The 19,455-nt window shown below is 32.3% G+C and overlaps 1 protein-coding gene across 1 annotated transcript; it reads right to left on the minus strand.

Moving 5' to 3' along the window:
• Positions 1-17,289: 17,289 nt before the first annotated feature.
• Positions 17,290-18,840, minus strand: LOC139886600 (uncharacterized). Its single transcript, XM_071870455.1, has 2 exons — positions 18,171-18,840; positions 17,290-18,056 (listed from the first exon to the last, which is right to left on the minus strand). The coding sequence occupies exons 1-2, from the start codon at positions 18,838-18,840 to the stop codon at positions 17,290-17,292; spliced, it is 1,437 nt and encodes a 478-aa protein (XP_071726556.1).
• Between the last annotated feature and the right edge of the window lie 615 nt (positions 18,841-19,455).

A 19,455-nucleotide genomic window follows, 5' to 3' on the forward strand; every position in this document is an offset into this window, starting at 1 on the left:
AGCAGTTTAATAATCTCTTTCTTAACTACATCTTGCATATTAGGATTTAGTCTTCGTTGGCGTTGCACATACGTTTTATGACCTTCTTCCATAAGGATTTTATGTGTGCAATACGAAGGACTTATTCCTTTAATATCATGAATCTTCCATGCAATGGCTGGTTTATGAGCTTTCAACACAGAAAAGAGTTGTGATTTTTCATTTTCAGTAAGAGAAGACGATATTATTACAGGTAATTCAGATTCACCATGTAAATAAGCGTATTCCAAATGGTTTGGAAGTGGCTTTAACTCTAATTTCGGAGGTTCTTCTATCGATGATTTGTATCGATATCTGTCTTCTTCTTTTAGCATTTGAATTTCTTCTGTTGTTGGTTCATATCCATTAGCTATAAGTGTAGCTAACATTTCAGCTTCATCAATTGGTTCATTACCTTCTCCTAAAGAACATTCTCATGTTCCTTGTAATTCTGGAAATTCTTCTAATAATTCTGCATGTACATCTATAGTTTGAATATAATAACATGTATCATCTGCAGATTGTGGTTGTTGCATTGCTCTATCAACTGAAAAGGTAACACTCTCATCCTCTATACTTAGGGTCAGTTTCTTACCGAACACGTCTATCATTGCTTTAGCCGTGTTTAAGAATGGTCTTCCTAATATGAGAGGAACTTGAGAATCTTCTTCCATGTCCAAAACAACAAAATCTACTGGAAATACTAAAGTACCAACTTTAACTAGCATGTTCTCCATTATCCCTCTAGGATATTTTATTGATCTATCGGCTAGTTGTATGCTTATTCTGGTTGGTTTCAATTCTCCAAGGTCTAGTTTAGTGTATAGTGAATACGGCATTAGATTTATACTAGCACCTAAGTCTGCCAATGCTTCTATTGAACTAAGACTACCCAGAAAACATGGAATTGTGAAACTTCCTGGATCAGATAGTTTTTCTGGTATCTTATTCAATAGTACTGCTGAACAATTAGCATTCATGGTAACAGCCGAGAGTTCTTCCATTTTCTTTCTATTTGAGATTAGATCTTTCAAGAATTTAGCATATCTAGGCATTCCTGAAATCACATCAATGAAAGGAAGATTTACATTTATCTGTTTAAACATATCCAAGAATTTGGATTGCTCGGCTTCAAGTTTTTCTTTCTTCATTTTACTCGGGTAAGGAAGTGGTGGTTGGTATGGTTTAACATAAGGTTTAGCCTTAACTGTGTTATCTTCATTAACCTTTTCAACTACCGGTTCTTTTTCCTTATCTTGATCAGGTTGTGGTTCTTGTGGAGTAGGAATAGCTTCATCAGAAGTTACAGGTATTTCAGGTGGTTTAAGTGTTGTACCACTTCTTGTGGTAATGGCTTTAGCTGTTTCATTCCGGGGGTTAGCATTTGTATCACTAGGTAGACTTCCCGATTTTCTTTCACCTATTAACCTTGCTAGGTTACTCACTTCTTGTTCTAGATTTTGAATAGAAGCTTGTTGATTTCTAAATGCTTGAGCATTTTGTTCATTGGTTTGTTTCTGAGATGTGAAAAACTGCGTTTGAGTTTCAACTAGCTTCGTCATCATATCTTCTAAATTCGGCTTTTTATCATCTGTTTGTTGTGGTGGTTTGTTTTGAAAATTAGGTCTTTGCTGATTGTAAGTATTATTGGATACTTGTTGATTGGTAGGACCTTGTTGGTTGTTGTATGGAATATTTCTGTTATAATTCTGATTTTGATTGTAAATCGGTCTTGGCGGTTGATAATTATTCTGATAATTATTTCCAGGCCTTTGGTTTATGTATGAAATATTCTCTCTTTGTTCCATTGTTAATTCAATACTAAGACAATCTTTTGTCAAATGTGGTCCTCCACACTGCTCACAACTAATTCGTATTGAGTGAATATCCTTAGTCATCTTTTCCATTCGTCTTTCCACAGCATCTATCTTTGCGGAAATGGAATCTAAGTCATGGCTAGAATCGGCTCTAGCTGCTTTAGATGATCTAATGATATCTTTTTCTTGGTGCCACTCATGTGAGTGGGAAGCAGTGTTATCAATAATTTTGTAAGCATCAGTTTCGGTTTTCTTCATAATAGAACCACCAGCTGCTATATCTATGTCTTTTCTTGTAGTGATGTCGCATCCTTGGTAGAATATTTGTACTATTTGACAGGTGTCTAAACCATGTTGCGGACATCCTCTTAACAACTTTCCATATCTTGTCCATGCCTCATATAGAGTTTCATTCGGTTTTTGTGTGAACGTAACAATTTCTGCTTGAAGTCTTACGGCTTTAGATGCAGGAAAGAATTGTTTAAGAAATTTGTCAACTAAAACATCCCATGTATCAATCGCCCCTTCAGGTAACGATTCTAACCAATCTTTGGCTTCTCCCTTTAAAGTCCAGGGAAATAACATGAGATATATCTGTTCATCCTCCACTTCTCGGATTTTAAATAGTGTGCAGATACTATTAAAGGTAGGTAGATGTTCATTTGGATCTTCCTTCGGCGCACCACTAAATTGGCATTGATTAGTCACCATGTGTAGAATTTGTCCTTTGATTTCATAATCTGGCGCATTAATGTCTGGATGAGTAATTGCGTGACCTTGGCCAGTGCGTTTAGCTCTCATTCGGTCTTCCATACTTAAAGGTTCCAGATTCTCCATAATTGAATTTGTTGAATCGGTATCACTAGATGATTCTGATTTAATGGTTCGTTCCTCAACAATCTCTGTTTGAATGATTGGTGGCTCCGGAGGAAAGTTTAATGGTTCAGGATCTACGAACCGTTCCTGAATATTCTCCGGATTCTCAATTGTAAGGTCGGGTTCAAAAAATAGATTATCGGAAATTTGAACTGAAGTACTTGGTCGACTGGATGACGATTCTAAAGAAAAATCAACGGCGGTTATATTTGCTAAATGTCTTGATCTAGTTACAGGTGGTGAACGTACAAAAGGTGGTGAACGTCTTGCTCGGTGCATTCACTGAATATCCTATTAGTTTTAAAAAGGAAAGAAAAATTATAATAAGTTATCCAATCAATAGACTTTTTTGATTTTGCCCACGTTTCGAATAGCCAAAAGATGCAGCAGAGGGGCAGGATTCGTTTGGTCTCAATATAATTGAGGACTGTTTGGCTCCAATAACCCGGTCCACGTACAAATCTAACTATTACTACGAACCAGAAAATTTTGATGTCTATTAATTTAACCACTTAAAATAAATTTTTCGTAATTTTAAGAAATTTAGATAAGAAGTAGAATAAAAATCTATGTCCTAAAACTAGAATAGCGAGAAATAAGAAAGAAAAAGAGTTCGTCGGAAAAAGGTTGAAAAAGAAAAATGGTTGAAAAATAAAAGGTGACGGAAAAATAAAAGAAACTTATAAAACTTAAAAATACTTGATTAACCTAACCTTATTACTACAACTAACTTAAAATTATAATCGCAAATTGAGATTACTAATTGGAATGATAATTGATACATAGGTAAAAGGTGTCTAAAAATATTAAAGCTTACAGAAAAAACTAAATCCCAAATGGAATTAACTTAAAAAGAAACTAAAACTTAAAAAGGCGTCGCAAAATTCTAAAGTACCTAAATCTTAATCTAAGAAAAAGCACTTAAGGAATTTTACGGCAAAGCCTAAAAATCTAGGAGTAAAAATAACTATAGCAAAAACTAAGTTTAAAACTAAATATGAGCTAAAAATACAAATATTACGCTACAACGATTAAAAAGGGACAAAATATAAAAATATACAAAAAGTTGTAAAAAGTACAATTTTTATAAAAATATTATTTTTATATTATTTATTTAATAAAACTACTAATTTTACAATTTAATTAAACTAATTAAACTAAATAAAACAAATTAAATAAAAAGAAATTTTAAAATAAAACTTAATTTTAATAATAATTGATAATTAGGGTTTTATATTAATAATTATTATAATTATCCGTAGGAGGAGGGATATAGATAACATCAAGTTTATCAAGGATGAAGCCGGTCAAACCTTAGTGAAGGAAGAAGAAATTAGGAAAAGATGGGAAGGGTATTTCTCAACTCTTTTCGTGGGTGAAGGACCTGGGCGCCAAGAAGTGCCGCAGGACTTGGGAATAGGACAATTCCGGAACAACAGTTTCTGTAGGAGAATCAGGAAGGAAGAAGTAAGTTCGGCACTACGAAAGATGGGTAGAAACAAAGCTGTAGGACCAGACCAGATCCCAATAGAGGCGTGGCGGTGCCTGGGCGAGGATGGTGTCAGGTGGTTGACGTGTCTTTTCAATAAGACGCTTAGAAGTTATAAAATGCCTACGGAATGGAGACTCAGCGAGATTATCCCTATTTACAAAAATAAAGGGGATGCCCAAATCTGCGGTAATTATAGAGGCATAAAATTACTTAGTCATACTATGAAGCTTTGGGAGAGAGTGATTGAGACTAGACTTCGACGCGAGACTACGGTTTCAGAAAACCAATTTGGTTTCATGCCAGGGCGCTCTTCGATGGAGGCAATTCATATTTTAAGAAGCGTTATGGAGAAGTATAGGGAGAAACAAAAGGGCCTAGAGATGGTCTTCTTAGACTTAGAAAAGGCCTATGATAGCGTACCGCGAAAGCTGATTTGGAAGACACTTAATGTTAGGGGTATCCCAAGTAGATATATTAGAGCTATTATGGATATGTATGATGGGGCGAAGTCCTGTGTCAGGACGCCTGTGGGAAACACAGAGTATTTCCCGATAGAAGTAGGCTTGCACCAGGGATCGGCCCTTAGTCCTTTCCTTTTCGCTTTGATTCTCGACGAGCTGTCTCGAGGAATACAAGAGAACATCCCTTGGTGTCTGATTTTTGCCGATGATATCGTGCTTGTATCAGAATCAAATGAGGAGCTTAACAGAAGACTAGAACAATGGAGGGAGGCCTTAGAACAAAATGGGTTACGGATCAGCAGACAAAAGACAGAATATCTTAGGTGCGAATTCGGTAGGACTGAGGATGAATTAAATGGTGGAGGGATTATCAACATTGGGGACCAGATCTTGCACCCACAAGAGTCGTTTAGATATCTAGGTTCGGTCCTCCACAAATCGGGGAGGATAGACGAAGACGTGACTCATCGTATTAAGGTAGGTTGGTTGAAGTGGAGAGCGGCGAAAGGGGTCTTGTGCGACAAGAAGATCCCACTCAAATTAAAAGGGAAATTCTTTAAAGTAGCTATTAGACCTGCCATGTTGTACGGATCAGAATGTTGGCCAATGACGAAGGCCCAAGAGAGAAGGATGGAAGTAGCAGAAATGAGGATGCTTAGGTGGACGTGTGGTAAAACCATGTTAGATAGGATCCCAAATGGTGTGTTTAGGGAAAACCTTGGAGTCTGTAGCATCATCGACAAGCTAAGGGAAGAACGGCTTCGATGGTTTGGGCATGTGATGAGGCGACCTCGTATTGCCCCGGTAAGGAGAGTCGAGGCACTCACGGTCGATGGCGTAAGGAGAAGGGGTAGACCTACACGTAGGTGGATGGATAGACTTAGGCTCGACATGAGGGAGCTTTCGCTGACTGAGGACATGACTTCTGATAGGGGTGCGTGGAGGGCTAGAATTAGAATAGTCGAGTAGGGTTACGTCCTATTATGTTATTTTTTATTTTTAATAGTATTTCTCATTAGGTTTCTTACTTTTGCTTTTTTTGCTTTTTATTACTTTTTTATTATTATTATTACTATATTTATTATTATTATTATTATCTCTATATTATTATTGTTAGTTTTTATTATTATTATTATTTTTATTATTATTATTTTTATTATTACTATTATTTTTATTATTATTATTATTATTATTATTATTATTATTATTATTATTATTATTATTATTATTATTATTATTATTATTACTATTACTATTAGTATTATTTTTATTATTGTTACTACTACTATAATACTCTTGGTATTACTAGTACTGGTACTATTACGACTACTACTATTACTTTTATTATTATTATTTTTATTATTATTATTATTATTATTATTATTATTATTATTATTATTACTATTATTGTATTATGGGTGTGTTAATATTAATTATTAATATTATTTGTGGTATTAATATTATTACTATTGCTTTTAACTATTTTTTACTAACACTAGTACTAGTATTAGTATTTTTATTTTTTAGCCGCTTAGAGCCTAAATTGATTTTCAGGGAGACTTTTAAACCCATGAAATTTTGATTCTATCATTTTCATGGCGTCTCAATATATATATATATATACATATTTTTTTTTTTTTTTTTTTTTTTTTTTTTTTTTATTTTACTATTTTTATAAATAAATAAAAAAAAGGCCGGAGGTCCACTCGGAAGCAATCTCTTTATCCGCCGAATAAAGAGAGGGATGACTTTCTCTACTTTTCTGGGTGGAGAAATGACTTGTTTTTATTCTCGGATAAGGGAAGGATTGTCTACATCTCACCTCCCCCATACACCACTCAAGTGGTATTGGGTACTGTTGTTGCTGTTGTTGTTGTATCCGTAATTAATGCTTGATTAGGGTTCTGGTCAGCTGTGTCAGATGGTCTCCGCGACTTGCGGTATTCAAAGCTTCAAACCCCGCGACTCGTGGGGTTCCAAAATTCAGCTGACAGGTTATTTAAATTCGACGCGTTTTTCTTTATTTATTTATTTTTTTTTCTTCTGTTTTTAATTTTTCTGTTAAAAAAAATATGTGTATAAAAACTTAAATTTTAAAAACTTAAATAAAATAGAACTTACTTTATAATTTTAATAAATAAAATGCTTAAAACTAGATTTATATATATATTTTTTTATGTTTTTAAATAAAAACAAAATACTTAAATAAAACTTATGTTTTTATAAAATAAAAATAAAGAAACTTTATAAAACTTAAATATTTAACAAAATCTTAAAAATACTTATATTTTTGTTTTTCTTTTTATATTTTCGAATATTTAAAACGTATTTTTATAAAAGCGACTTTTAATAGAAGTAAACTAAAAATATCTTTTTTTTTTTTTTTTTTTTTTTTTTTTTTTTTAGCGTTGCGCTTCCGGCTTTTAAGAGAATCCCCGGCAGCGGCGCCAAAAATACTTGATGCAATAGCGGAGTGGTATAAAATACTATTAAATTTTTGCAGGAAATACTATTAAATACGATACAATTTTACACAAGATATTTATTTATTTATAGAATGGATATACTTAAACCTTGCTACAACACTTATAGGCAGTGTACCTAATCGTACAGTAGTGTAGTTTTTAGTAAGTCCGGTTCGTTCCACAAGGAATCTTTTTTAAACAAAGCTCAACGCTATATTAGTTTACTTTTATAAAAATACAAACATATATATAAGTAATATTATTATTATAAAGGGGGGTTTTTACCGTTTAATGACCGGTTTGTCGATTTTAAAACTTTAGTCGCAGTTAAAACCAAATGTAAAATAATAAATAAATACAAGACTTAATTTTAAGCGTAAAGTAAATAACGATAATGAAATTGCGAACAATAAAAGTGCGATAAAATAAATTTGCGATAATTAAAAAGGACGATAATTACAAGTGCAATTAAATAATAATAAATAAAAGTGCGATAATTAGAAGTGCAATTAAATATAAAATAAAGGAAATTAAATATGAAATAAAAGAATTATGCTTATTTAAACTTCCGTAATCATGATGTTTGACGTGTTGATTTTAGTTTTATGCCCATGGGTTAATTGTCCTTTGTCCTGGATTATTTAATATGTCCGTCTGGTTTTTGTCCATAACAGTCCATCAGTCATAAATATAAAGTGCGAGTGTCCTCGTCAAATTATTCTTATACCCGAAGTTAAATATTCCAACTAATTGGGGATTTAAACTATAACAAGATTTTAATACTTTGTTTAATAATTACACCAGGATGTCGACTGAGTGTAACCCAAGGTTTTAATATTTTGTTATCAATTATACCAAGTGTCTTTTGTACATAATTTCACCCCTGTTTTAATTATTCTAGTGGCTATTAATCCATTCCCGTGTCCGGTTAAATGAACGATTATTCGTACATATAAATACCCCGCCCATCGTGTCCGATTGAGTGTATATGGTAATTTATAGGGACGCCCAATTGTAAATCTTTATATTAAAATTAACAAACTATCATTTAGTTAAACAAATATAAAGCCCATTAATAGCCCATAGTCTAATTTCCACAAGTGTCGTTCTTTTGTCCAAACCCCAATTATGGTACATAGCCCAATTACCCAATTTTAGTAATTAGCCCAACATCATGATTACTTCGTTTTAAATAAGCATAATAATAACTTAGCTACGAGACATTAATGTAAAAAGGTTGAACATAACTTACAATGATTAAAAATAGCGTAGCGTTACACGGACAGAATTTCGACTTACACCCTTACAACATTCGCTAACATACCCTTATTATTAGAATTATAATTAAAATTAAAATATAAATTATAAATATATATATATATTTTACGTATGAGGAGAAGAAGAAAAAGATGATGATTTGCGATCAGAATTCGGTTGCTTTTATAGGGATTTTTGACTTTTGGGGCTCCGCGACTCGCGACATTTTTGCCTTCAAACTCCGCGAGTCGCGGAGAATGAAATTACAGCTCACAACTTTGGAGTCTTTCTCTGCCGACGGTTTTTATTTATAAATATAATATATATATAATTAATATAATTAATTATATATTATATTATATTTATATACATAGTTAACTTGTAATTTTTAGTCCGTTGCGTCGAGCGTTAAGAGTTGACTCTGGTCCCGGTTCCGGATTTTCGAACGTCCTTGCGTACAATTTAATATCTTGTACTTTGCGTTTTGAATCTTGTACTCTTGTAATTTCGAGACGTTTCTTATCAATAATTGGAACCTCTTTGATTGTCTTTTGTACTTTTGAGCTTTTTGGTCGTTTGCGTCTTCAATTCGTCGAATCTGTCTTTTGTCTTCACCTTTTATTATTTAAACGAATATCACTTTTAAATAGAACAATTGCAACTAAAAGCTTGTCTTTCTTGAGGAATAATGCTATGAAATATATGTTCGTTTTTAGCATTATCAGTATCTATAGATTATATATTAAAATAATATTAATAATATCAGCTTTGATATTAATATTGAAAGTAATATTAATATTAATAACTATATTTATACATATATACTACATATGTATTATACTTTTGTAATATTTAATAACCATATAATATATTACATAATAACTTCTATTGTTTCTATATATTTTTTTATATATATTATAATATTCATTTAATAATAGTTATCACACATTGACATCATATCTAATTATATATAGATTCATTTTTAATTCTAGCATAATTATTTTATATTTTTGTTTTACATATTAAATTTTAAATTCTGTTCTATTATTTCCAAATATATATATCTTTACATTTACATAAGTATATTTATACTTGTATTCATTTTATATATATTATTAATATACACATATTTATTTACAAACATGTGTTCGTGAATCGTTAGGCATAGTCTGAGGTGAAATGCATCCATGAAATCAATTCAATTTCTTGAGACTCAGATTAATAGGTTTTGCTTATCGTGTCGAAACCTTATAAAGATTAAGTTTAATTTAGTCGGAAATTCCCGGGTCATTACAGTACCTACCCGTTAAAGAAATTTCGTCCCGAAATTTGAGTGAGGTTGTCATGGCTAACAATAAAAATGTTTTCATGGCAAATATGAGTTGATAAATAGAATTTTATCACAGGGTCTAACCTGGATAAAATAATTCGATTATTCGAAGCGTACGAGTGAAGCTATCACGAAAGAATGAAATGAAGAAATAGAGATTTATCTTAGTTTTTGACGTAACCAGGTTTGAATTTAGAACATAAGGTGCGTATTAACTTTTGACGTAGTCAGGGTTGAATTCCGAAATTCAAGGGATTTAAAGAAAATCTTAGAAATCTATAAGATTTGATTTTTCGAGATTTAAGGAAATTAGTATCTCCTTAATTAAATGCGATGATCTGTCCTGATTACTACGTCTGATATTTTCTTTATAAATTTACCTTTTTTGTTCCATTAATTTTCACCACTTCTATACTTAATTCCCAAATTCAAAAGATTTATGAAATTGCTTAACCCTGTTCTGATCCTTGTTCTTATTCTAACTATCGTAATGATCGTTCTTCTTTTCCAACTCCCACCTGAAGAATCTGTTTATTTCTATTATGCTCTAGGGATTATTATATTTATAATTATCCCGTGTCTTTATATTGCTATACGTACTGATATCCACGGTTTGTAATTTCGGTGTTGTTATCGGGCTTTATATCTTCCCTTATACTTCGAAGTCCTTGCTTCTGTTTTCTATAATCATTGTCATCCTCAGTTAATACTCTCCCCTATTTGCTGCGATTTATACTCCAATTTCTATTTCGGAGCTTTGTCCCTTTGTTTCTTCTTCTTGCGATTGAGCATCTCTTGTAATGGTCCAGAATTCGTAGATATAGGTTTCAGAATAAATATTGTTAATGTTCTAAGAAAGAAACGGTAATAGAACAATTTGACTTGTCAAATTACCAGTATTCAAGGAAAGATAGGTCTATCAAGAAAAATATTTTCTTGATATGTTTATAGATTAGACAGAACGTAAGAGTCGTGTAACATGGCACATGATGACGTTATGATCTGTGAATCATCACGTTCCATTTAGAAACACAACATGACTTACTGTAATATAATCACGTTGATCAAGTGTCATTATATTATGCTAACTCATGCATCAGTTCCCAACATTACTTCAATAACATTCATATTTTAAGCTCGAAAGTTTACAGAATATAGAAACTAACAGTTTCTATATGATGTAACACTGATAGCACGAAGAGATTAATGATTTCAGATATGATTAGTTATGAAAATATCTTCATAAATATGAAGGATATTTATAATGAAAGATACGATGATATCTTGGAATTTCTAATATCGATGGATGATGAAGAAGATTTATCCGTAAGGGTTTAGATTCGGAAGCAAGGTATTCGCTAAGGATTTCATCAGAAACAGAATCATTTGGATTCTTTGAAGTCAAACTTATTCTTTGTGATTTGTCCACGGCTTTCTTCATAGTTTCGCATAATCTGCTTTTCGGTATAAAATTTTCTATTGAATGTTTCCAATATAACGATACACAGGAAGCACGAAGAGGTATATAATTTTGGACGAGAATATTTATGAAAATATCCTCAGAAATATCGAAAATATTGATGATGATATTTTGGAATTTCTAAGTTCAATGGTTGATGGAGAGAGATTTTCCGCAAGATTTTAACATGACTTCGGAGCAAGATATTCTTTGAAGGTTTCATCGGATCCAGAATTACCTGGATTCTTTGAATATAGGGTTTGGTTCTTGTATTTGTCCTTGGTCTTCTTCATGGTTAGCTCAATCCGTTTTCCAGTTCCAACTTTTCTGAGCTTTTCCAACATACTATTCTTTATCATCAAACTTTCGATGATTAAGGTCGTTTTACGGTTGTCTATGGTTTCTGCTGTTTCATTCAGATTTTTCAACATTCAGCGTATTGATTTGTGACTAAGTGCTTTTCAGAATTTCAGAATAAGAGATCATAATTCTAAGAGATAAATGTCGTACATATAACTGTTGATGTAGATATGCTGTGAGTTTTCAAAGTACTGACTGCTGATTCTCGGTAACTGTTATGGCAGTTCTCGTTACAAGATGAGGATGAGTATATGATAGGGTTTCAATGAATAAATATAATGATTTGTCAGAGAGATTTAAACCAAGAAGCAACAAGGTTGCTGGTACGTCTGCTGGTAATATGGTGGAATATAAAAGAATTCTCCGGTATCAAAAGGGTAATCGTAAATATCAGGATTTATAGTAAGGCTACTTCAAATGAAAAGTCGAAGTTGACTTGCTGGAGCTGTGACAAAATTGGCTACCTTGAAGAGGGATCACAAAGTTATTTTTGCTAATAAATGCCAAAGGATCTGACGCGGCTACGTGTTAAACTTTTACTCAGTTGCCGAAAGTTTCTCAGGTGCATAACTATATGCATAACTCTTTCCTTCCGTAAATGAAGTGCGGTTGGTTCATCCTCTCGATTGAGGTGTTTTCAAGAATCATGAAAGGTTTGAACGCAGAATGTAATCGTGAAGATACAATTGAGGTTTAAGATGAAATCAAGTGGCAGACTTGAAGAATTGTTTAGTTTCATATGTTTTAATCAATATTTTAGTTCATTTTAATTGTTCAATGTTGGTAGTCATCAGTTGATAGTCCACAGTTGACAGCCCAATAATTCATATATAGTTTAATATATAAAATTCGAATTAATTAATACGTGTCGTGACCCGTATACGTCTCAGACTCGATCACAACTCAAAGTATATATATATTTTGGAATCAACCTCAACCCTGTATAGCTAACTCCAACATTTGCATATAGAGTGCCTATGGTTGTTCTGAAATATATATATAGATGGGTCGATATGATATGTCAAAACATTGTATACGTGTCCTGATATTTAAAGTGCGTAAAATAAATAACAGAAATTAAATGACGATAAATAAAATTGCGAGAATGTAAATTGCGGTAATTAAATTGTGATAAATAAAATGTAACCAGTTAGCTAGGAACAGTTAGCTAGGATCTAGTTAGCGTGGTTTCTTAACAAAATTTCATATTGTTAATTAGTCTGTTTCTAATCAATTTTTATTGTGTCCATTATTTCTTCATTATGCCACTTGTTGGATTCTGATAGGTCAAAATCCAAATTTAAAATTGAATGAAAATGATTATTCTGCGGTGATGGGTACGGATACCGGTGGATGTAAGTAGGATAGTGAATGACTGTTGAATCAGATTCGATGGATGTACAGTGTAACTTATTAATGCGAAATCTAAATATTCCTCGGGTATTACCTACCCGTTAAAATATTTTCACAATTAACACTTTGTACGAAAGAATTTTTAATTACAATATTTATGAAAAACATATATATACATATACATTTTCTTCAGATGTAATCATGGATTCATTGAGTTAATATGACATTAAACTCATTTAGTTTCCGGTTGGAACTAGAATAAAAAATCTCTAAAACTTTAGAGATTACATATTCGCCATGTCAAACGAAGATAAATGAGGTAGAACGATACGTAGATCGAAGATCATACTCGAAGTAGAGATAGTGATATTGAAGCATGGATTGTTGGTGGTACTGGTGCTGTTACTGATGGTACTATTGGTGCCGGTGATGTTGCTGAAGCTGGTACATTTTGCACCATATTCTCCAAATTGATTTTTCGATCACGAAGTTCATTGACTTATTACTCCAGGATGATTGTCGGTCGGAACGAGCGGGTGAATAAAGTTCAGAATTGTGGATAGAATATAATCTTGTCGAGTTACCCTGGAAATGAGACTGAAAATGGTGTCTCGAACAGGTTCGCCAGTAAACGCTTCAAGTTCATTGTCAAGAGGTGAATTCGGTTGGTGGAAGGGATCGCCTTCTTCTCGTCTCCATTAATTAAGTAAACTACGAACTCATCATATGAATTGAGGATGGTTGGTTGGTTGATTCATTCTGGTGACGCTGCTTTCAGAGCTAAGGTGAACGTCCACGTCGGAATAGCTGTCGGAATAACTATCGGAATAGCTATCGGAATTTGAGGGACTCGGACTGGTTGAGGAATTCATATCGTAAAATCAGATGAAGGATTTTCGATAAGAATTAGATTAGAGGATGTAGATTAGTACCCTGCAATACATAATTTACATATGCATATATAATACTAAAATCCCATAAGTTACGGAGGAATCTACGGAAGTTGTCAGGCAAAGTTACAGGAACAGATATGCCAAGATATGAAGTAGCAGATACACTAAGATATGAATTTTGTCTATACACTATTCATGCGGTCATTGCAGTAAAACGTGTCTAGACTAAGAATGATAAGCAAGTGATTCTCTAAGAATGATAAGCAGGTAATTTTTGACACAAAATGATAAGCAAAACTTTTTGACATGCAGACACGGTCGAAGTCCAGACTCACTAATGCATCCTAATGACTATCAGTTAGTCACACTAATGCAAGACCTGGTTCGCTAAGACCACCGCTCTGATACCAACTGAAAGGACCCGTCCTAATCCATCCGGACGAAGTCCATATCGATTATAAACGATTCACAACAGTTGAGTACATCGCGAGGTACTTGACCTCTATATGATACATATTACAAACATTGCATTCGTTTTTAAAAGACAAATTTTCGTTACATCGACAGTTGACAGTCATATATAGCATTTCATAATATATGCAAATATAATTGACTTAATAATAATATTGATGAACTCAACGACTCGAATGGAACGTCTTTTGAAATATGTCATGAATGACTCCAAGTAACATCCCTAAAATAAGCAAATGCACAGCGGAAGATTTCTTTCGTACCTGAGAATAAACATGCTTTAAAGTGTCAACCAAAAGGTTGGTGAGTTCATTAGTTTAGCATAAATAATCATTTCATAATTTTAATAGACCACAAGATTTCATATTTCCATTTCTCGTAAACATACGTCCCATGCATAGAGACAAAAATATCATTCATATGGATTGAACACCTGGTAACCGACATTCACAATATGCATCTAAGAATATCCCCATCATTCCGGGATCCTCCTTCGGACATGATATAAATTTCGAAGTACTAAAGCATCCAGTACTTTGGATGGGGCTTGTTGGGCCCGATAGATCTATCTTTAGGATTCGCGTCAATTAGGCTGTCTGTTCCCTAATTCTTAGATTACCAGACTTAATAAAAAGGGGCATATTCGATTTCAAACATTCAACCATATAATGTAGTTATGATTACTTGTGTCTATTATGTAAAATATTTATAAAAGCGCATGTATTCTCAGTCCCAAAAATATATATTGCAAAAGCATTTAAAAAGGGAGTAATAAAACTCACGCATATAAATATTGTAAAACAGTTATTAAAACATTGCATGTATTCTCAGCCCAAAAATGTAATGAGTAAAAGGGAGCAAATGAAACTCACACATATAAATATTGTAAAACAGTTAATAAAGCATTTGCATGTATTCTCAGTTTAAAATATATTTCAAAAGCATTTAATAAAACAGTTATAAAAACAGCGCATGTATTCTCAGTCCCAAAAATGTAAAGAGTAAAAGAGAATCAAATGAACTCACCTAATGTATTTTGTAGTAAAAATACATATGACAATACTGAATAATTGAACAATGCAGGGTTGGCCTCGGATTCACGAACCTTTAAAGGCAAAAAAAAATGAACTGCCCAGACCGGGACTCGAACCCGCGACCTCCCAAACATCCTAATCCCCTCGTACCAGCTGGGCCGTAGCCCTTAATCCGAAATAATTCAGGAAACATTTGCATTTAACCCTTATTTGTATTTGTCCCTTTTTCTCCTCTTCTTCAACTTGAAAACCGACCACTGATTAAACCATAATCCATTTAATTCTTAACAACAATTAATCGATTGTTTTTGGGTTTAGGTAATTATAGGTAAAAAAATATAGTTTTGGTGAACTAATCAATTGACAAAGCAACAAAACAAACTAAAATTTGACAGCACCTCTGTTACGCAAAAAAAAAAAAAAATAAAGAACTAAAATCGAAAATCGAGTTTTAAGGAGTTTTAGAATTTGATTTCTTCATGAACCCTGCTTCAAATCACAACTATAACACTCATGTATTATCAATTTAACCTGAAACAGTTTATAAAATTCGAATTCGAAAAAATAAAGTTTCAGTTGACTTTTAGATTTTAAATTTGACTCATTGAATTCGAATTTGATATGACGAGTTATGGATTGAGAATTTAAGGAAACCTTTACGACCTGAAAGAGAAGACATCTCCATTTATACTTTTCTTCAATTCGATCCAAATCATTTTAATGGTTAATGGGTGTCGGTTATGACAGAAAAAAAAGAAGAAAAAAAATAAAAATAAAATAAAAACGAAGAACTCATTTTTTTATCAAGTAGCAGCAATGGAATGTATATGTGATTGAATGATTGATACTTCAATACTAACCGAAAAAATTGAATTGATAGGGTTGATGATGTTCACGAGTAGAGGGAATAAAGAGAGAGGAAAATAAAACTGATAAGGACAGAAAAACAATATACTGCCTAGTACCCTCAATAATTCCCTTGTTTTGTAGCAATATCAGTCGACTTATATTATTAATCAGAGAATAAATAAAATAAATAAAATATAAAGGTAGATTAAGTCTTGCAACTGAATTTGTCATATACTGTAATCTGATATGGATTGGTATTAAGATTGGAGACAGGAGGACAAAAGGTGAAAATGATGGAGAACAAACTTCATACGCTATAATTCAGTTTATATATATATATTTTGTAATTAATATTAATGTTTAATAATTAAATAAATAAGTTAATAATAATTATATTAATAATAATAATAACTAATTATACTAATTATAACAAATTACATATATCAGATTTTATCTTTATATATGTATATTAAAAATACAAATACTAATTTTTAATATTACTGATTGTAATAATAATAAAAATAATACTTATTATAATAATATTTATATTACTAATAATGACCATAATATTAATAATAATGATATTATATCAATTTATATATATCACGTTCATATCTATAGATTATATATTAAAATAATATTAATAATATCAGCTTTGATATTAATATTGAAAGTAATATTAATATTAATAACTATATTTATACATATATACTACATATGTATTATACTTTTGTAATATTTAATAACCATATAATATATTACATAATAACTTCTATTGTTTCTATATTTTTTTTATATATATTATAATATTCATTTAATAATAGTTATCACACATTGACATCATATCTAATTATATATAGATTCATTTTTAATTCTAGCATAATTATTTTATATTTTTGTTTTACATATTAAATTTTAAATTCTGTTCTATTATTTCCAAATATATATATCTTTACATTTACATAAGTATATTTATACTTGTATTTATTTTATATATATTATTAATATACACATATTTATTTACAAACATGTGTTCGTGAATCGTTGGGCATAGTCTGAGGTGAAATGCATCCATGAAATCAATTCAATTTCTTGAGACTCAGATTAATAGGTTTTGCTTATCGTGTCGAAACCATATAAAGATTAAGTTTAATTTAGTCGGAAATTCCCGGGTCATTACACCCTTGACCTGATAGTCTTCCTTCATGATGACTTTGTGGAATCCCGACACTTTTAAACCCATCCATATAGTTTGTGCAGAATTCGATCACCTCTTCGGATGCATATCCTTCAACGATACTACCTTCTGGTTGATTAAGGATCCTTACATAACCTTTCAAGATACCCATATATCTTTCAAATGGATACATATACCGTAAGAAAACTGGACCACATACCTTTATTTCTCCTACAATATGAGATACCAAATGAACCATGACATCAAAGAAAGAAGGTGGAAAGTACATCTCGAGTTCGCAAAGAGTAAGTATGATATCTCTTTGATATTCATCCAGCACACCAGGATCAATCACCTTTGAATGAATCATGTTGAAAAATAAGCATAGTTTTGTAATTGTGTGTCGAATACGGTTGGGTAGAATTCCACAAATTGCGATAGGAATCATCTGGGTCATTAGTACATGACAATCATGTGACTTCATACCAAGTAACTTCAAATATTTCATCGAAACCAACTTCCTAATGTTAGCAGAGTATCCTGATGGAACCTTAATACCATGTAAACATTGACAAAATTTAGTTTTCTCGACCTTCGACATAGTATAACAGGCCGGAGGAAGAAACATGGTGGACCTTCCATCAATATCTTTAGGTTGTAGCTCTGGTATGATATTCATTAATTCCATGTCCCTTCTAACTTTAATTCCATCTTTTATTTTTCCAGGAATGTTCAACAGTAAACCTATCAAACTTTCATAAACATTTTTCTCAATATGCATAACATCAATACAATGTTGGACTTGTAAATGCTTCCAGTAGGGTAATTTCTAAAAATTAGACTTTTTCTTCCAAATACCTTTGGGAGGACCAACCCCTTTCTTTCCCAACACAACATTTATATTAGCAACTTTGGAGAGTGTAGTTTCTCCATCCAATGGTGGTGGTAGTTTTCTATCCTCTATAGTACCATCAAATAAATCCGACTTTTTACGGTACGGGTGATTCTCGGCAAGCTCTCTCCGATGCTCCATAAATGCAGGTTTCTTACAATTTGTGAGCCATATCGAGTGAGTATTTTCCTCACAAATAGGACATGCCTTTTTCACCTTCGTACTATATCCAGACAAGTTACCATAAGCAGGAAAATCATTAATGGTGCAAAAAAGCATTGCCCGTAGTTGGAAGTATTCTTTCTTGTATGCATCATAAACGTGTATGCTGGTACTCCATAATTCCATCATTTCATCAACTAATGGTTGCAAATAAACATCAATGTCGTTTCTAGGTTGCTTTGGGCCTTGGATCAAAAGAGACATCATTATGTATTTTCTTTTCATACATAGCCAAGGCAGTAGGTTATAAATGTATAGAAGAACAGGCCACGTGCTGTGACGGCTACTCAAATCTCCGAATGGATTAATTCCATCTGAACTGAGTCCGAACCTTATATTACGTATCTCATCCCCAAATTCTTCAAAATCTTTATCAAAATTTTTCCATTGAAGTGAATAGGCCACATGTCGCATTTTACCATCATTTTTACGATCTTCAGCATGCCAACGTAATAATTTTGCATCTTTCTCATTCGCAAATAGTCTTTAATCGTGGTATGATAGGCAAGTACCACAATAATTTTGCAGGAGGTCCATTTTCCGACACATCACTATCAGCATTATCAGTCGGTTTTCCACGTTTATACCTAGATGTACCACATACCTTACATTGAGGTAGGTCTTTGTCTTCATTCCTGTATAACATACAATCATTTGTACAAGCATGTATTCTCTGTATTTCCAATCCCATTGGGCACATTAATTTCTTTGCTTGGTATGTTGAAACTGGCAACTCATTACCTTCTGGTAGTATTTTGTTCAACAACTCTAACAGGCTAGTGAAACTTGTGTCGCTCCAACCATTGTTTGATTTTAAGTTAACCAGTTGTATCACGGCGGAAAGTTTTGTAAAATTCATACAACCGGTATATAAAGGTTTTTCAGCGTCAACAAATAGTTGTTGTAATCTGTCATGATACTTATCTGCAACATTATCCTCCATATCCAAATCGTCAAACATGTCATCAAAATTAACATTATTGTCACTATTGTATGAATCTACTTCATTATCGGTATCGTTATCCGAAA

The sequence above is a fragment of the Rutidosis leptorrhynchoides genome, chromosome 1 (assembly GCF_046630445.1).
Source record: "Rutidosis leptorrhynchoides isolate AG116_Rl617_1_P2 chromosome 1, CSIRO_AGI_Rlap_v1, whole genome shotgun sequence".
Classification (NCBI taxonomy): Eukaryota; Viridiplantae; Streptophyta; class Magnoliopsida; order Asterales; family Asteraceae; genus Rutidosis; species Rutidosis leptorrhynchoides.